Raw genomic sequence first — 14,170 nt, forward strand, 5'->3', positions numbered from 1 at the left:
AATGCTCTTTTTTTTCAATGATTACACATACATGGTTTTTATTCAATATTCCGTTGTTTTTGGTATTTTGAACTTTTGTACGTTTTTTATTTATATATTATAAATGATTTCTTTAATAAAAATGCACTGTCTCCTGCATTGTCACAGAAAATTCATATCCTCGAGTTTGCCTTGTTTCCTCCATTATGAAGTTGAGATGATAAATTAACCAATGTTTATGTAAAATTCATTATGTATTAAAGTGGTTGTTCAACTTCCAAGGTGAGTATATACTTTTGTGCCTTGTTATTCGCTTTTTTAAGTATTAAAAAATCAACACCATACATTTTTCTTGCATCATCTTCAGTTCCTATAATTGATTTCATACAGTTTTTAAAAAATTTTCAAATTCAACGTCCAATATTGGACATATATCGGCTGTATTCATTATCACTTTTATTTAGAATTTCTATTTTTCCCAATTTTTATTGTCATTCAATTAGTTAAGTTTTATAAATTCTTTTTCCATAATAACGAATTATTTGTACATTTTCTGTACACTATAAATATATATTCACGCATGATAATATTATAGCTATATATATTATGAACTGCCATTATAATGAGTCATCCCATCATTTTTATTTGTCTTATAAATGTACAACTACCATATAGATAATATAAAGTTTTACTTATTGAATACAATCAACAGGGTGATAACTTAACTATAATATAATATTTCAATAACTCTTTCTAAATTCACTTCCACAGGGTTCATGTCTATTTTTAAAAATATGATAATATACAATATTTAAAAAAAATGCATTTATTTTAAAGTTCACTAAAAAAGTTGGAAAAAATGTTATTATTAGTTTCTTATTATAAAGTACCAAGAAAACTATATTGAATATTATATCTCCATGGTATATTATTATAACAATTTAAAAATGAATATTTTTTTGGTACATCATAATTATTTGTTGAGTTTTGTATTGAGTTAATGCATAATTTCATTAAAATTAAATGAACATTTATTTTGACAACATTTGCAAAGCCAAAATTTAACAATATCATGATGCCTGATCGCCTTATTAAAAATAAATCTAAAAGGCCCATTTCATCGGTTAAAAGTGAGTACTTATAATTAGGTATTGACGATTTAAAATTGAATTGTAAATGAACTGTAATCTTAGAACAGGTATCTACCCCGATCAGGCCCACAATTAAAATATTAACAAAGAAAAAAAATACTTATACAGAGGAAAAAAGTTATGTTTGTACCGTATCACACAATTCGTTAATGAGCAATAAATGTGATAAAATTCAGAGAATCAATCATCCGCCAACATCATCGATTCCGCGTTCATCCCAAAGTGAACTTAGAAAACATTTGATCGACAGATCTGACAATTTGGTAAGTATGTATATTATATTCTACATTGTTTTCCAGACAGTTAGCAATGCGTTAGTAAAAAATAAGTTAATTCTTAGTAATATAACGTTTAAGAAACGTCATGTTATTTAATACCTACGTATTAATTTTATTCAGGCAATATATGCTCAAGTATTTTATTTTTATTTTAAAGACAAAAAAAAGCTACCAGACATTATTTAAAGAACTAGAAGATCGACACAAGGACGTAACAAATGAATTGGAAAAGAGTAAACAAATTGTAGAATCTCTTCAAGAGCAGTTGAATAAAGATAAAGATGATAAAGAAATTCAGACATGTGGAATTAGTTTAGAACAATTAGAAACTAGCTTAAAGCAATTAGAAACTAGCTTAGAACAATCAGAGATTAGTTTAAAAAATCTGACCAGTGAAAAATCATTGTTGAATTTGGAATTGAAAAATACAAAACGCGATTTAGATGTAAAAATTGAAGACCTTTTGGCTATATCGGAACAAAACTCAACATTAAATTCAAAAATAGAGTTTTTAAATAAAAAAGTAGATGATTTAGAAAAGACAAACTCTGAAAAAAACATGAGAATAGAAAATTTGTTCAACGAGAGGAACAAGTTAAAAAATAATTTTGTCGAGGTTTCGAGGGAAAGAGATTCGTTTCAAGAGGAAATAATTGTACTTAATAATAAGTAAAATATTGAATAACTAAATAATATCATATTTTAGTAATTTGCACTCATTTTTATAGATATACTAAAACTAATCAAAAATTGCTTGAATTGAAATCCGATGTCGGACAAAAGAGGTACGAATTTGTGCAACGTTCCATGCTATTAAGTGATCAATCTGACTTAAACATTAAACAGCAAAAACAAATAAGACTCAAGTGAGAATAATTATTTTTATAGTACATCAATATATTATAGCATTGATAAATTAATAAGTTAAATGTATATATGTTCATTTTAGGGAAGAAATAATTTTGGAACTCGAATCGATGGTCAAACGTTTGGTATGAGTAAAAAATATTTATTAAACATTTACATTACAATTATTCATTTAATTCGTAAATTGAAATATATGTTTTGTTAACGAATTTTGTATATAATTTTAATTTAATATAATAAATATAATTTTATCTGATTTACAGACACTTGAAAACCAGGATTATGCTAATATTATCGATCGTTTAAAAAATGACGGTATCGAGTTGAAAAAAGTAATAAACGAGTGGGAAACCAGGGCTGGTTGTTGGATTAATACATTTGTTCGAGAAGAATTTGAATCAAAAATTGAGGATCTTAAAAACGAAATCCAACAATTAAGTGTTAAAAACTTACAACTAACAGAAACGTACAACAAAACAATTTCAGAAAAATGGTGAGACACAGATGGTGAATTATTATTGTAATTTTGTAATTTTATTTCAATTAAACGTGATTGACTGACTGTGTTCACGTACTATTTATGTATGGGCCATAACATGAATATTATGTTTGCTTCAATTGTGTCCAAACATAATTTGATAAGTGTTTCTACGTTTGTGCCAACAGCGAACAAATATCTGAAAAAGAAAGAATCGTTGAGATGAAACAATCGACCATTGAACAAATGACGGAAATAATCAATTTGATGAGAAAAACAAATATTCATAGTAGTGATAATGATCAATTTACAGGCACGGAGACAGATTGAGCGATAGGTATGAATAACAAAACGTAGCATTAACCATCAGGGTGTTCAACACATTAACAACCGTGAGATCATACTATTATGTATGTATTGGTATTACAATTTTACAATGATGACGTGTGCATATTTTTTTTGTCTAAAATCACTTTTAGGATAAATAAAAATGATTAATAGGGTAGTTTATGGTTGGAAAATGTTTCTATTTTGTACTTTAGGCAACTAAAAAAAATTGGAGCGCTTTACAAAATAATATTAATCATAGAAAATTAGAATTTTTAAGAAAACCAGTTTGTTGCACTTAAATATTTATTTTTTTATTTTATAGATAGCAACACAATTTTTAAATATTGTGGATCTTTTTGAGCTTTTTAAAGATATTATACTTTTTTAATTTGTTTTTATTCACATTTATATGTAGTGACATTTTTGTTTGTGATTAAACACCTTGAAAATATAATACAAGCAGGGGCGTATTTAGAAATGTCTAATGGGGGAGGGGGCACAAACAAAAAGTTCAAATTAGCGTAGACAGGGCTTAGGTTAAAATATTATAAATCAGTGATATATAATACCGTGCGCCCATACGTGAAAAGTAAGAAAGCGTAAAGAGGCTAATACTTTCAATAATAAAAAAAAGTATAAAATACGGCGAATGGGGTCGAGAGGCACGGGCTCTATGGGCCCCCTTAAATACGTCCCTGAATACAAGTCCATCTAACTTAAAGCTGTACAATAAGCATTTTTTATTATTGATTGTCGACTGTTCGTAAAATATCAAATGTATTCGATCAATTTTTTATACCTGTATGGCGTCCCTTGGGAAAATAATTTACTCTAAACTCGATTATGGTTGCTTTCTTTTTGGCTCGGATTCCTTCTCTAATTGGAAACCAATTAATAAATTTCAAACCTCCCTGCCTTAGAACATTCGTAAGATACGAGCTATTGTAATCATTTTTAGTTTAGAAACTGACTGTATCATATAATATACTTATAATTTATATATTTTGTAATTGTTGAGCTATATTAATCTGTAAACCAGTAGCTATTAATAAAAAAAAAATTATGTTCAAGGACTTTTATCAATATTTAATTAAAACAAAGATAATATAGACTTTAAAGAATGAATTTTTGAAAAAAAAATTGAAGTTATTTTATTTATTTAAGTATAAATAAATACATATATACAATTTGTAAATGTATTGTAGTAATATTATTATCTAAGTCTTCCGCTAACCAGTGGACACCGGATGGTATAGTGACTAGTGTTTGGTCAATGATCAGTGTGTGTTCTAGTTGCTATATAAGTTATATAATATTGCAATTGTGTGCTAGTTGCCCTTGATTATACTGCTTTTGTTTTTTTTTTTTATTATTATTTTTGGGCTTATTGATATTACAATTAATTATTATTTTCAATGTAATATATTCGCTTAAATATTACATATAATATACAATATTACAATCCGTAGCATTTTAATTAAGTATCCTCCTACTACAGTATGTATAATATTATGATATACTACAATATCTGTCACCTAACCAAGCCACAAAAATAATGGCCTTGTACTAAGTATAACTTGTTAGAGAAACAGTTTAAGGCGGCTCTAAGCGAATACAATTTTCATACATTTAGACCAATAAGCTGGCGAAAAATAAATAGACTTCTAGTAGTCCAATTTTAATTTTGAAAAAAGTTTTGAACTTGTTACCTTCTTCTCTATGTTTTGTAGGAAATACTTTTTTATTTTTTTGTTTTGTTAGCACATTAAAGTGCATGTTAATTTTGAAAAATTAATTTAGTTATTTAGAACCGTACTACGTAAATTATCCAAAATATCCAAAATCTATTTCCTACAAAACATAGAGTAGAGGGTAATAAGTTCAAATAATTTTTCAAAATTAAAATAGGATTACTAGAAGTATGTTAATTTTTCGCCAGCTTATTAGAATTATTCATTGTTGTGTATGTACAAAAATATTTTTCGAATATTCGTACGATGACTTGTGCATGCGCGTACGTATGCTATGGAACGTAATCATTCCGTTCGCCCACATCCGGGCGATATGAAATCTATTGTTATCGATTCGAATTTCTTCGAAATACTAATTTTATATTTTATATTATATAAAGTAATTGCATTTATTATAAATACTAGTATTTAAAATCAATGCTATTAGTAAGTTATTACCATCAGTGCAGTTTGTGTTGATTTTATGCATTTGCAAATAATAAAAAGTTTATAAAAATGAGTGATTGGCGATATAGTAAAAAGATGCGTCCAAAATTGACTGCACCACGGAAAAAATTAAGACACAATTTGAAAAATTTACAGTCTAAAAATTCTAAAACTTTAGAGGACAACGATATTCAGGTAGGTATCTACGAGTTATTTTGTTTATATAAATTACCTGACCTACAAATGAATAGTATAATATTTATATAAATTTTTTTACTCCCCTCCCCTCGAAATGTTTCCTGCGTTCGCACTTGATAGGTATACCATTATATAATATATTATTCATTATTTTTTGTAATAGATTTTGGATCATTCTAATGTTTCAAATGAAAATGATGACCAAACTCATGATGAAACTGATAGCAGGTAATTACTAATTTGTAATTATTCTTTTATATTTATTAATATGAATATATTGATTTTACAATGATATGATGTGTTTTTTTGTGTGTGTCTGTCACCATCACGTTTTGGAGTAGTATGATACTGCTTTAATTTTTGACTACAGATCTTCTTTAAAAGGAAAATGAATCTAATTGGTACTTAGAAGGTCAAAACAAAAGAGAAAAAGTAGCTTTCAAAAGTGTCAGGAAAACCCTAAAAAAATAACGGAAAAACGAATCATTGTAAATACTTGAAATTTTAGCGTTAACTATTTACGGTTAAATTTTTAAAATATTTTGACTTTTTTAAGCTACGAGTATTTATAGGCAATTGAAGTTTTCGATTTTTTTTTTTGAAATGCGATAAAAAAAATTTGGCAATCCAAAAATTTTTTAAAATTTAATACAAGATTTATTATACGTTGTACTTATCATAGTAAAAAAAATCAAAAACCGTTGGTCACAATTTTGGTTTATAAATATTTAAACTTCAAATGTTTACAAAATATGTCAAAATCGCGAAAACTTGCAAGGAATTTTGAAGTTTAAAATTCATAACATTTTTGTAATTTTTACCTAAGGTTAAAAAACCCTTTATTCAAATAACTGTAAAAATTATAACGTCAATATAGAAAACATTTTATGAGCCTATGAAATTTAATTTTTTATGAAATCACGTAAAATACGAAATATTACAATTTAAATATAGGTAATAATATCATATATCCTACTAATTATCCTAGACTGATAAATCATCTCCGTTCAGAATCATTTTTTATGTACAATGATATCTGCCTTTGCATTCAAATTTAACACATCCATTATAGTGACCTGCTCTTTCCATTTCTATAATAGAACAGAGTGATACCCACTTTCCTACCATAGCTTTTTTTTTTAATATTTCTATTATTATTTAGAAGTAATAAGGACGACGCAGATATGTCACGTATAAATAATAATATATTTCATTCTACGTACAGATTAGTAGTATCTGATAAACAAGAAAAAAACGCAGAAGAGTAAGTATTTAATATTTATTAGAATATATATAAGTTCAATATTTTTTAGTTTTTATTTCAATAACTACACATTTTTTTTTTGCTTCGATTTTAACTTTGAGGGTTGTTTTGTATAAAAAATGTATGTAGTTAGTAGTTTGTGCTTTAGACTTTTAGAGAACTCAAAATTCTAAGTACTTTTTTTGAGCTATTTATACTGATAATTAAAAATATTAAAAATCTATAGTCACAATATATTTTTTTAGTCGTTTAAAGTTAGAATTTTGACAAAATCTAAAAAATATAAACATTATTTTGTAAATTATATAAATTATACTTAAGTTTTGAATTGATTTTAAATTTAAAATAATTTTTTGATATTACACTCACAATTTTAACTCGCCTCTACGCGCGAAATATTCTCGTCGTGACGTATAATAATAATATTTTTTTGAAATAGATATATATTACAAGGCAGAAGAATTGTTGATATAGCGTACTTATTCAAGGCCATTCAAAGTATTCAACACAAGTTTGACTGTACATTTTCTAACTTAACAATTATAAATGAAAAAAAAAATGGGTTTTTTAGCACATTTGTTTTTAAATGTAATATGTGTGGTACGTTGGAAAATATTTACTCGGAAGATCCTGAACGAAAAGGATTCAACATTAATACAGCAGTTACCTCTGCCGTATTAAACACGGGACAAGGGTATTCCCAATTGGAAGAATTTTGCGGTATACTTGATATGTATTGTATGTCATTTCCCACTTATCAAAATATTCACGAGGAAGTAAGTCAAAATATATTTAATGTAAGTTTGGAAGAGATGAAAAAAGCTGGACAAGAAGAATCGAAAATTGCAATTGAAAACGGAGACGTAGATGAACAAGGTCGTCCGTTAATAACCGTAATTGCTGATGGTGCGTGGTCCAAGAGATCATATAAAAGCAATTATAATGCTTTATCTGGTGTCGCTTCCATATTTGGATGGAATACAAAAAAATGTTTATTTGTTGGCGTAAAAAATAAATATTGTATTATTTGTCATCGAGCTTCCCAACAGAATGAACAAACCAGGTCTCACATATGCTATAAGAATTGGGATAGTACCTCTACTTCGATGGAATCAAGTATAATAGTGGAAGGATTCAAGGAGAGTATTCCAATGCATAACTTAATATATGACAAGTTAATCGGAGATGGTGATAGTAGCGTGATAAAGAACTTAAATTTAACTAAACCATATGGACCGGATTTGAATGTAAAAAAAATAGAGTGTACAAATCATTTACTCAGAAATTATATAAACCGACTTCGTGAAACAGCTAGTCGACGCAAGTGTACAAATGGAAATATTGTTCCAGGTGTTCAAAGAACTTTTTTAAAAAATAATTTACTCCGTCTTCGATATGCTGTTACGGAAGCCATAAAATTTCGTAGTAAAATGAAAAAAAATATTATCGAAAAAGTCAAATTACTTAAATCAGATATTTTGAATGGACCTTACCATGTATTTGGACACCATACACATTGTGCCCAGTATTTTTGTATGGGTCCAAAAGACGGTGAAAATAATTTAGTGCCCGATTTGGAAAAATCCGGTCTTTGGAATGACATTTTAGCAGCAAGAAATTTGTTGGCACACCATTCTTCAAGTTTAATTCACAATGTTAATAATAACTGTGTCGAAAATTATAATAGCGTAGTCGCCAAATACGTGGGTGGAAAGCGTATTAATTTTTCTTTAAAAGGGTCTTACCAAACACGGTGTCATATTGCTCTAACTTCCTTAAATACAGGTCCATCACATATAAGTATATTACACAAAAAAATGACAAAATCAAGTCCAGGTGTATTTACTAAGCGTTTTATAGAACAACGTTCAAACAAAAATAACACTAAATTAAAACGACGACAATTGTTTGGAAATATCAAGCCTAGTAAAAAAACGTATATTGGCCCGGACAGAGACTATGGATGTATTCAAGAAGAATCTCAAATATTAGATATAGAACCAAAGGAATTTAATATTAAAAAATTACAATTTTTAGAGCGCTTATCAAAGACCAATGAAGAAATTAAAATATTAGAAAAATCTACAAAAAATCAGTCGGAAAGTGACCTATGGAAAGCTGAGAGAAGTATACGATTGACAGCCTCAAATTTTGGAAAGGTTTGTAAATTACGAGTAACAACTTCAAGAAAAAACACTGTTAAAACTATATTATATAATGCATTTTCCGGTAACTCATCTACAAACTATGGTATTGAAAATGAACCTATAGCAAGAATTTCTTTTGAAAAAGAGATCAACTTAAAAATTAAACCCGCTGGTTTATTTGTTGATAAAACATATAATTTTTTGGCTGCAAGTCCTGATGGGTTAATCGACGACGATGGTATCATAGAAATTAAATGTCCATACACTATAAAAGATCTTACACCCGAAGATGCTATTCAATGTGGAAAATTGAAATTTGCGACACTCATCGATGGAAAATTAAATTTAAAAACAAATGATAATTACTACTATCAAATACAAGGACAACTATATGTAACACAAAGATCTTACTGTTATTTCGTCTTGTGGTCATCCAAAGGTATGTAAATTATGTATATAATTTTATAGGTATCTCGTCAAAATATTGTGGAAGTGGAATTTATATTTTTTTAATATTAATTTAATGTTATCGATATAGATGGTGTACAATAAACAATAATTATTGGTATTAGGTATTCTTTATTACACTTGGTAAAACAATTGGTATTTCCGATAAAAAGAATGATTATATTTTGTACTGGGTATTCTGAAGTAGCTAATAACTATGAAAAAATTTCAAGCTACAATTATTGATTTACAATTTACACATAATTCTTACATTAGTTACATTATTACCGCCACATTTCGACGAGAAACCAATTTTATAAAAATACGATATTGCATTCCTTACTAAATATTTAATTTATCATTCTCATTTACATTTTCAGGCATGCTGTACCAAAAGATATTACGAGATGATGCTTTTTTTGAACAACGAATGCAGCAACAATTAATTTCATTTTATCATGACCATTTGTTACTTGAAATATTAGACTCCCGTTTTCATCGTGGTTTACCTATCAGAGATTAGTTATTACCTATTTTTTAATAATTTTACATACAACAACGACTACAGTATTATTATTATGTGTTATATATTCTGTATTTATATCCATGACAAAAAAGTAAGTGATTTTAAATAAATGTACAAACCTGTTTAATATGTTCTATATAGTATATACATATTCCTATTTGACCTATTTCCTATACTATATGTAATAAAATTAAATCCAGGTTGTTTACTTGTGTATTGTCATAATTAATCATAATTCATTATCTGATAAATTATAATTGTAAAATCCCAACAATGGTTTTACGATAACGATAAGACACGCAACTCGCAAGTACGCGACGCAATCGGAATGTCCGAACTACCTGATCAATGGAGCGGAAGTGGTGGTACATATATAGAACCACACTCACACTAATAATCATTTACGACTAACACAAAGATCACGAGTGGCGACGATTAAATAAGAAATTGCCTAAATTTTTCCCCTTAAATAATAGTCACTAAGAGCCGCCTTAAAGAATTACAACTTTATTTAAATCCTTTTCTACGATAATTATTTTTAGATATATACATATATTTTTAGACAATATACATTTTTGAAATACTCAAAAATGTATTTTTATTAGGCCTGATGAACTAGTGTTCATATGCGTATGTGTATATGTGAACATAATTAAAGCTCGCATACTTTAAGACGAATCTTAGACTATATATTAAACAAATTTTAGAAATTGCATCTTACAAGTTGTTATAGCGGAACTGCAAAACTATGTTTAGGAATTTTGCTTTTCCATGTACTTAATTCATGCTTCCTCTAGAATCATTATACCAATTTTTAACATTATTAAACAATATTCTTAAATCGTAATATTTCTTTAATGAAAAACAAAATTAATGACAATATAAATAAATAAATGCATTTATTTAACAAATTATAAAATATGCAGTAACTACATCCAATAGTTATTTTTTTAAATTAAAAACAAAACTATAATAATATAAATTTCCTAACTAGCAGTTGCATTTTCTTATTTAAAATATTTTGATATTAAATGAAACATAATATTACTTTATCAAACAAATTATTCAGAATGTTATTTCTTTTCTCCAATAACTAGATAAAACAGAATACAATGTTTAGTATTGAACAACTTTCATCACTTACTGCAATATTAGAAAAAAAAAGCAGAACATTTTTTTACTGTTTGATAGATTAATTAATGTTTTTTAACTATTAGGTGTAAAATCAATTAACAGTGTTAAATAATGCTATTTGTCTATTTGCAACTTCCAATTGTGATATAAGTGATGACTTTTCTTTTTCCAGTTTCATAATAGTTTTATCAAGCTCATCAAGTTCTCTTTTTTTATTTGTTACCATACTTGCCACACGTTCATATACTTCCATAACAAATTTTGCGTGTGAAATATCACAAGACTGACAAGTTTGACCGGTAATTACACTTTTAGTAACTTTTGGTGGTGAAATACTATGACCTTGACAATTCTGATCCTCAATTACTTTTTCAGTAGCTCTTGTTAATACAACATTACGTAACTGACGATCCTGGACGCTAATCACTTTTTTAGCAGCTCTAGTTAATGAAATATTATGCGACTGATAAATCTCGACAGCAATTCCATTTTTATTGCATTTTTTTTGACTTTCTAAAACAGAAAATTAACTTCTTACTTATCTTAGGTTAAAAAATTATTACTACATAAGTATCAGATTGATAATTTTTATTTAAAATTTAATTATTATTTTCCACGGTAAAATGTTGTTGATACATTTAATATATGTACTAAGCAATTTAGCATGCATAACGCATACGTTTCAAATGTTAGTTGAAATATATTTTCTACAAGTTTATCAGCAACCATCGATCATGTAGTAGACTGATTAGTTACCTAATAGAAATTAATCTATTGGGTGATTATAAAGGTTTCTTTTCTTAAAACAAAGCACTCAATAAATATTTTATAAACTAGCATTAACAATGAAAATTGAATTATTTTTATAGTATAAAATGTGTCTTCACAAAAAAACACATAATGAATAACCTATACATTCTTTGCTGCTCAAAATATAAAATAATTATAATTAGCTTTGTAATATTATATATTATAGTTAATGACAATGTTAATTTAATTTATATATAAATAAATACCTATTACGAGACATCAATAAAAATGTTATGCTTTATACTTAAATTGAATGGTTATAAATTCATATATCTTATTTTAATAATACTTCAGCATTTAAAATAGTTTTTATGATACATCAGTACCTAGTACCTAATGTACAATGCATCATGGTTATAATTGATTCAAACTTATGTTGACACATGGCACTTCACAAAGCCTTATTTTCAACATTTTCAATTTTAAGGATACGTTATTTATTTTAAAATAAAAAATTAAGTTTTATTACTGTGCCCAATAATGAAAATTCATCATTGGTGCAAAAATTCCATTGGTAGTACTGGTCAATTCATTAACAATAATTATTGGAAGAAAAATATGATATATAATACCTTTAGTATTTTTTAATGGCGTATTTGCCATTTCAAAACGGTCGTTTTTAAAAATTGTTGGTACTGCGTCAGGATAAAGTATGCGTCTCTTTACACCGGATTTGAAACATGTTGGCTCAAAGTGAAATGAACATATCTTACAATTTGGTAAGATTTCTGCATTTGTTAATCTACAACGATTAAGCCAGATCTGCCGTTTTTTTGGACACAATGGAAATCTAATATAAAACAAAATACAACTCTTTAGACTAACACATACCATAAAAAATTAATAACAACACTTACGAGTGTAAAGACATCTTGGATCTGGGATATTTGTGCACTGGTTCCACACACAAAATACAAATTTTCGATGATTTTCCAGTCATAACTATTGTTACAAAAAGAAGACATTGGATGTATTTAATTTGAATTCAATAATAAGAAATTTAATACATAAAAATATAAAATATTTTCATCAGATTATTTATTTTAGCATCTACTTTTAAGGGTACCTTAAAATAAATATATATTACTAATTATTTAATCTAATTTTAACTATAAATAATTGTTATCAGGTAATTATTAATTTATAGTATTCTATTACTGGTTTGAACCATATAATAACAATAATAATAATAATAATAAATAATTCTAACAATAATTATTATTAACAGTAATTTATTTCCTATCAGAAATGTGATAGAATAAACTAAATTTGGACATAATTATAAGTTATATAATAATTATAATAATATTAGGTATATCATATTATATTATAATTGTTATTAACTTATGTTAATAGTTACACAAATGTATAGTATTCTTGTATTTAGCTATCAGCCCTGGCCATTTACTATTATACACACCATGAATTTAACAACGACTCGCCTAACCTAACACAATGGAAGGTTGCCTTACTTGATACTTAATTGGGCTTGGTGCCATCAGTTTAGTGATTAATACACAAATTAATGAAAAAAAAAATTATACTACTAATGAAAATTCACCATTATTATTAAATAAGATACAAAAGAATGTGAATAAATTTGAAACAAAATTGATTTAAAATACCAATGGGACAAAAACTTCATTGGTAGTGCTGGTCAACCCATAAACAATAATTATTGGAAAAAAAATATAATAAATAATACCTTTGGTATTTTTTAATGGCGTGTTTGCAATTTCAACATGGCCTTTTTTAAAAATTGTTGGTACTGCATCAGGATAAAGTATGCGTCTCTTTACACCGGATTTAAAACATGTTGGCTCAAAGTGAAATGAACATATCTTACAATTTGGTGAGACTTCTGCATTTGTTAATCCACACCGATTAAGCCAAATCTGCCGTTTTTTTGGACACAATGGAAATCTAATACGAAATAAAGAAAAATTCATTAGACTAACATGTGCTTGTCCCCATACACCATAAAAAAATAATAACAACACTTACGAGTGTAAAGACATCCTAGATCTGGGATATTTGAGCACTGGTTCCACACACAAAATACAAATTTTCGATGATTTTCCAGTCATGATTATTATTACAAAACGGTTTCGTTGATCTATTGTAATTACACCAATGTCATCATTAAAAGATTAAATCTGCTTGTCAAAACTTTCACTGAGTATCAGAGATAGATAAGTATAATTATACTATATTAAGATTTTCAAGAACAAAAATTCGATATGTAACGGTACGAAAACATTACGTATCGACTCGTATCGGAGACGAAGTCCGGTACGGGTCGATGGTTCGTCACGTTTCGCTGTTATCCCACACGTAAAACTTATTGATCGTTCATTATGCAACCGATTCGTATCGTTTCACTC

The 14,170-nt window shown here is 27.2% G+C and overlaps 3 protein-coding genes and 1 long non-coding RNA gene across 4 annotated transcripts; 3 read left to right on the forward strand and 1 right to left on the reverse strand.

The window, feature by feature from the left end:
- The first annotated feature begins 1,048 nt into the window (after positions 1–1,048).
- On the forward strand, positions 1,049–3,083 carry LOC132925203 (kinetochore protein NDC80 homolog). Its single transcript, XM_060989617.1, has 7 exons — positions 1,049–1,109; positions 1,173–1,393; positions 1,566–2,077; positions 2,137–2,274; positions 2,358–2,400; positions 2,539–2,768; positions 2,942–3,083. Exons 1-7 carry the CDS (start codon positions 1,052–1,054, stop codon positions 3,081–3,083), a joined length of 1,344 nt encoding a protein of 447 aa, XP_060845600.1. The 5' UTR covers positions 1,049–1,051.
- Positions 3,084–4,696: 1,613 nt separating this feature from the next.
- Positions 4,697–5,752, forward strand: LOC132926736 (uncharacterized). Its single transcript, XR_009661516.1, has 2 exons — positions 4,697–5,455; positions 5,622–5,752. It is a non-coding gene; the product is annotated as an uncharacterized LOC132926736 (long non-coding RNA).
- Positions 5,753–6,701: 949 nt separating this feature from the next.
- On the forward strand, positions 6,702–10,326 carry LOC132927850 (uncharacterized). The gene is made up of 2 exons (XM_060992437.1): positions 6,702–9,308; positions 9,697–10,326. Exons 1-2 carry the CDS (start codon positions 7,316–7,318, stop codon positions 9,837–9,839), a joined length of 2,136 nt encoding a protein of 711 aa, XP_060848420.1. The 5' UTR covers positions 6,702–7,315; the 3' UTR covers positions 9,840–10,326.
- Positions 10,327–10,724: 398 nt separating this feature from the next.
- Positions 10,725–14,134, reverse strand: LOC132927637 (THAP domain-containing protein 2-like). The gene is made up of 5 exons (XM_060992219.1): positions 13,791–14,134; positions 13,492–13,709; positions 12,644–12,728; positions 12,359–12,576; positions 10,725–11,489 (listed from the first exon to the last, which is right to left on the reverse strand). Exons 1-5 carry the CDS (start codon positions 13,871–13,873, stop codon positions 11,068–11,070), a joined length of 1,026 nt encoding a protein of 341 aa, XP_060848202.1. The 5' UTR covers positions 13,874–14,134; the 3' UTR covers positions 10,725–11,067.
- Between the last annotated feature and the right edge of the window lie 36 nt (positions 14,135–14,170).

Source organism: Rhopalosiphum padi, chromosome 3 (genome assembly GCF_020882245.1).
Source record: "Rhopalosiphum padi isolate XX-2018 chromosome 3, ASM2088224v1, whole genome shotgun sequence".
Taxonomy (NCBI): Eukaryota; Metazoa; Arthropoda; class Insecta; order Hemiptera; family Aphididae; genus Rhopalosiphum; species Rhopalosiphum padi.